Source organism: Camelina sativa, chromosome 12, assembly GCF_030686135.1.
Source record: "Camelina sativa cultivar CO46 ecotype springtype chromosome 12, ASM3068613v1".
Taxonomy (NCBI): Eukaryota; Viridiplantae; Streptophyta; class Magnoliopsida; order Brassicales; family Brassicaceae; genus Camelina; species Camelina sativa.
The window spans coordinates 5,874,179-5,880,178 of NC_141891.1; the positions used below are offsets into that span (position 1 = coordinate 5,874,179).

At 38.3% G+C, this 6,000-nt stretch overlaps 2 protein-coding genes across 2 annotated transcripts; both read right to left on the reverse strand.

The window, feature by feature from the left end:
* Positions 1 to 274: 274 nt before the first annotated feature.
* On the reverse strand, positions 275 to 2,599 carry LOC104730450 (putative transcription factor bHLH056). Its single transcript, XM_087479531.1, has 6 exons — positions 1,595 to 2,599; positions 1,238 to 1,312; positions 1,074 to 1,139; positions 911 to 976; positions 443 to 769; positions 275 to 352 (listed from the first exon to the last, which is right to left on the reverse strand). The coding sequence occupies exons 1-6, from the start codon at positions 2,354 to 2,356 to the stop codon at positions 275 to 277; spliced, it is 1,374 nt and encodes a 457-aa protein (XP_087335657.1). The 5' UTR covers positions 2,357 to 2,599.
* A 1,049-nt stretch (positions 2,600 to 3,648) lies between these two features.
* LOC104730451 (GDSL esterase/lipase At4g28780-like) lies at positions 3,649 to 5,615 on the reverse strand. Its single transcript, XM_010449613.3, has 5 exons — positions 5,060 to 5,615; positions 4,848 to 4,975; positions 4,478 to 4,717; positions 4,141 to 4,396; positions 3,649 to 4,067 (listed from the first exon to the last, which is right to left on the reverse strand). Exons 1-5 carry the CDS (start codon positions 5,304 to 5,306, stop codon positions 3,835 to 3,837), a joined length of 1,104 nt encoding a protein of 367 aa, XP_010447915.1. The 5' UTR covers positions 5,307 to 5,615; the 3' UTR covers positions 3,649 to 3,834.
* Positions 5,616 to 6,000: the final 385 nt, after the last annotated feature.

Consider the following 6,000-nt stretch of genomic DNA (forward strand, 5'->3'; position numbering starts at 1 on the left):
TTAATTAGTTATGGTCCTTGCAAGTTTGCAACCTGTGTATATATATTGACCACCTCGATTCCAGATTCTGACATTTGCATAAACAGGAAAAATAAAAGTAAAGAAGACCTAGCTACCTACCTTTAACCTTTAAGAGACCAAATCTACATTAGTAATTTGTTTGGATAACTTATCTTTTTTAACTCCACACATTAACCTGCAGAGACACAATGTAGATGCATCTGTCAGAATATTAACTTGTCTTGCAAGAAAAACCTGTATTCGCTGATCTATACTAACCTGTTGATTGGTTGCCCTGATCATCAGGTTCTTTGCTACTACTTGGATGGCTGAAATGTGATGTTGTTTGACTCTATAAGAACAATTTTTATCAAGGATCTTGTGAGCATCATCATTTGTAGGAACAGAGGAATAGGCACAATGAATACTAGGAAAAAATTACATGCAATGAAGAAGGAGGTTGTTGCATCTGGTGGAAACCAACAAACTGGCTATAGGGATTCATGTAAGTCGGAAACTGAGGCTGGTTCGACACCGGGTTAGGCTGAGGACTTTGTAAGTGGACTCTAGATGGATCATTAGGGTAGCGTGGTGCTGGGCATGATGAACCTACACCCGCAATAGGAGGCGGCCTAGGAAAAGGTGTGCCGGAGAAAGGTATTAATGGAGGAGGCCGGTTCATATCCATCATCCTCATGTGGGGCATTAACTGAGGCGTATTCTCCGCAGACATCGTTGATGGCACCATACCTTGTCCCATCGACTTCATCTGGCAACATAACAACATCGGTTCAAATAGTAAATCTCAGCCATGCATGACCTAAACATTCTTCAACGTTTATCAACATAACTAGATTCATTTCTAAGTTGTTTCCACGTTCAGACACACATTCGGTTTTGGAGGGCATACCTGCTCTTTCATCTGGACCGATTTCACGTACTCGATAACACTATCCAGCGTTGAAGCTTTATCCTTCTGATCAGAATCAGATCATAGCACAAAGTCAGAATCAACCTTATGTTTAATAACAAGTACGGTAGTTACAAAAAAAAAAAAAAAAATTGTGAATAACCTTGCTGCATCCAGGAATGAGTTCTTGCAGAGTCTTCAGCTTCTCGTTAATTTTTTCTCTCCGTCTCTGTTAAAAAACAACAAAAAGTTCTAAAGGAGATGAAACATAGAAGAGCCCATTGTTGAAATACAGAATCTTGAAAATTCTAATGGAAAGGTAAGAACCCTTTCGGAAAGGTTATGCATTTCTGCAGCTCGTGACCTCTTCCTAGAATTTGAACCACGAGCTTCTGGAGTTTCCTGTACACCACCAAAATAAAAAATAAAAAAATAAGCATTGACTTGTAAAATGCATGGGTCAAGTGACTAACACGCGGCGACATGACAAAGACTAAAGGATCATCTAGAATCTATATATAGAATATTCTTTAGTATCATTCAATGATTATATATATATTGTGTAACTACCATTGTAATTATAATGAGTGTTTTCCTAGACACAAACGTGTTCTTCTGTCATCAACTATCATATACATGAGTCATGAGTGCGCCTATTAATAGAGCTATGAGCCTATGACTCACCTGCATTTCGGCATTGGTTTCTTCTCTTTCCTTTTGCTTCCTGTCTTCGGCAATATCTGTAGCTGGTTGTATATGAATCGGCTTTGTTTCGGCGATCTCACAAACCGTTGTCTCAATAGCCACCGTTTCGTTCCGACGACTAGGAACGGTAAAAGTAGGCGATACTCGACTCTTGGTGCCCTCAGTCGTCGCTGGTATTACACATGATCCAATTGCAAAAGACGACGGGGTCGCACTCGAGCTCATCTGCATGGACGGTCCAGCTTCATCTCTACCGCCGGTAAATATGTTCCCTCTTAAACTCGAGAAGTTCATAAAATTGTCCGCCCTTCTCGCAGCCAAAACTTGACGGGTGGGTCTCTCCGGCATCATAATGTACTGAGAACTAGGTGGTGGTGGACCTGGTGGTGCCATGGAGGCCGAACTTCTTTGGGGGAGAGTAGCCGGAGTCGAGGTGACGCCAGAGTAGAAATAATCTTGGCGATTAGGATGGTGAAGCCAAGAAGCCATTTCGTCTTCTTGGTTGAAGAGATGATGATGCAGGGGAGGTGTAGGCTGCGGTAGAGGAGCATTTCCTTCTCCGCTTCCGCTGCCGCGGAGAATGGGTAGAGGACCGGAGGAGGGTCTCTGTGTCTGATGGCTGCTTGGAACGACTTGACCGCTCTTCCATAAGAGCTCCACTATATCATCTTCACCCCTAATCTCAAACAAAACCACAAACCCTAAAATCATACTCATCAAGTTGCATAAACTGATAAACATGCAAGTAAAGAAGAAAAAAGTTTGAATATGAATTTACATGATGAATTTTCTTGGGAGATCAGAGATCAAGGAGGAGGAAGAAGTAGAAGAATCTGAAATAATATAAATCGTCCGTTTCCAAGTGGGGAACAGAAATGATTCATCTCTTTGAGACAAAAAGAAAATATATGAACAAAAGTTCTAATAGAAGTCGCCAGAAAAAATAATACGATCATATAGGAGATTTCTGACTTGTATACTAAGAAAAACAGAAGCAAAAAAATATAGCAAAGAAAAAGTTGTGAATTTGTTAAAATATACCTTAAAAGAAAGAAGGAGAAACTAAAAATTTGTCGTAAGCGGTTCTCTCGTTTTATTATAATGTTTTGGCCTATAGTGGTGAGTTATTTTTCTTCTACTTTTCTCTCAATTTTGTGCTTAGATAAGCTCTAAAACGTCCTATGACGTCTTCAGTACTGACGTCATCACTCTTTTTTTTGTTGTTGTTGTTGTCTTATGTCGTACACAAATGGACATATAAATATGTACGAGCAAACTGATATTTTTGCAAAGTTATTTTTGTATTGAGTGCCTCAGAAAACAACAACTTCATTACTAAGCAAATCTCTTTAAGAAGAGTACAATACAACAATTAATATCAGGAAACATTTAGTATTTATCTATATAGGCTTTTGCAGTGATTGATGAAAAAAACAAAAAACAATTGATATCTGCCTTGCTTTCTCCCGTATAAGCTCTTGGATGTTTTCGTTTAAAATATAAATATTTGCTTGCTTTCTCCCATGTGGATGTATCAAAGAGACCAAAAATGGAGAAAGATGTGCATAGTGTGACAAAACACTAGAGCTGATGATTATGATAGTGAATATGTCCACACTTCCCGGCTGAGTGAGAACTTATCATTTCCGAGAAGTTATCTAAGCACAAATTTGGAGTATATAAGCAACTTGTAGAAGGAACGAACCATATATATTTTAAAATCGATATACATTGTTTTTTTTTTCTTCTATCTATAATCTTCTAACTTTCTTTTCACGTGGAATGATGTTGGCCATTCATAGCTTAGAAACACTTCAACTTAAAATATTTGCAAAGTATTTATCGACAAAGATATATGTAGAAATGGCTATAGTTGCGGCTCTGAGTATTGACAAAGATGTATCAAGCCCTTCGTAAAATTGACGAGACAATTATCCAAAAAAAATTGAACAAAACAGGAAATACAGAGCAGAGACAGAGACTCTTCACTAGAGAGAAAAACTAACAAAACAATTCTTAGTTCCTTACCAATGTTTGACAGCCTTGCAAAATTTTATTATATATGGAAAACTGAAATTAATAAACATCATGAATAGTATCTAAAGCCGATACTGAAAACTGTTAAACTTAAATAGAGATACTGATTACACTTAAATATCAGACATCTTGTGTCACATATAATATAGGTATATTCCGTAAAAGATTGCTTCCTTCCTTAATTAAATTCTTGAATCTAAAGCCATGATAGTACTAAGGTTCATGGGGTTCATGTACTCAGCCGAACCAGTCATGATTTGTTGGACGATGAGTCGGGTGGCTTTCTCGGTCGGGTGGAAAGGGTCCCAGAAAGCATACGCGTTGCGGTCAGGGCATAGGCTCGATAATGGGGTGCAAATGCCTCGCCCGTTGTATGCTCCTTGCCCGCAACACGCTACCTTAGACGTCACGAAACCTATGAAAATGCATAAAATTAGGTCTAAAAGTGATTCAGGACACACATATACCAATTGAAGGAGTGCACTCACCAAATCTTTGGGGATTGTTGATGAAATCCGCATTCATATTAAAGGCATTAGCCCCAATGAAAACATCCGAACCAATCTCACTGTTAAGTCCCTGAAGCATTTGAACCAAAAGCGGATTGAAGATTGCTGCAGCCTGTTGGGCCTCGGGTGCACATTCTCCATTCACACTTCCCGATGAGGCAAGCTCAGCTGGTACACAACCCAACGGTCCTGTTCCTGTCACCATCACCCTTCTTGCTCCCAACTCGTACAGCCTCTGTATCATAAGAGTCAAAAGCATGAAAAAAATGGCACCAAAAAAATCTAAACCTGTAGCGTGTAACTCAAGAAAGTATACCGCAAGGATTTTCTTGTACTCGGAGATGAGAAGCTGGCTAAATTCCTCCAGAGATGATTGGCGTCTTCTAGAAGAGAAGGGGAAGAAGTAGTTGTTGACAAAATCATTTCCTCCGAGAGTCATGAGGACAAGAGCCCCGTTTACAAGCTGTTGTGTTTTTTCTGAACCTATAATCTCACTCACTCTCTCTTGATACTCTTGGAACAGCTCGAATTGCCTACCGATCCTTAGTATGTTCAACTTCATTAATTATTCACACCAACAAAACAAAAAATAGATTAGGATCCAACAATTAAACATTTTATTCAACTCAAAACAAGATATATATATATATAAAAATGAAAATTTAGATATATATAAGATGACTTACAAATTGAACTCCGGTGTCGTTAAGTATCCCAATGCCGGCAGAGGCAAAGTTAGCTCCGATCAATAGCTTCTCTCCGGTGAGCTCAGGGCTAAGAATTGGTAATGTCGGCTCAGATCCAATTTGTTCACCTAAATCCCCATGCAAAATCACTTTTAATAAGCCCCAAAAAAATATTGAAACAAAATTAAAAAGAATTGAACACGGCGTCTTACTGATAATGTCAGGAAGGTTCAAGCCATTGGAGAAACGACCGGTTGGTCGACCTGTCGGATAATCTATTCCGTAGGGAGGAGAATCGGCACGAGCGGTGGTGACTAAGTAATTGTTGTTACCACTGTCCACGAGTGAGTCACCAAACACGAAGAACGCTCTAGCCGCATTTGTTTGTTGCGGCATAAGAATAAGCGTTAGGCATAACGCGGCGGACAAAAAAATCGATGTTACGTGAAAGGTGGACATGATCTAAAGCGAAAGCTTTTGGCGTTGTTTTGTAATATAGGCAAAGTTACAAAGAAGATTATTCGCCCGCTCCTCTATGGGCAAGTCTCTTGTTAGTTATATATACACTATGGAAGATTGTTTAAATGATTTGCTTTTGTTGGTGTATGTAATAAATGTTATATCGTCGGTCGATCTACTTATGAGAAAAACAAAGCTGCTCTAATTAAGAGGAAAAATGTGAAATACAGTTATATCTTCAATCGGTTTACCATAAACCAAATCAAGCTGAAGATAATTGTCATTTGTTTATTCATATAACATAGGTGTGAAAATTATATATCAGTCTTGTTATTTAAATACATGCACCAACCCATAACAAAACATAAGTTTGTATGAATTTAAAATCACAAATATTTGTTTATAGAAAAATACTTAGGTTCACCCCTAGGGGTGAACCTCTCCATTCACCCCCTCTTCTCTCAGCCAATCAAAATCTTCCATCTAATATTTCATTTAAAAAAATATTCAAAATTAAATTAAAAAGCAATCCAAATTAAAGAAACAAATTCTGTATACTTTAAAGGGTTTTGTGCAAAAAAACCCTTCAAGTAATTTTTTTTTGCAAAACAACCCTCCAAATCGAATAAATGCAGGTCAATACCATGATCTTTAAAGTCACCCGCAATATAACCTTTTTTGTATAGATGACGTG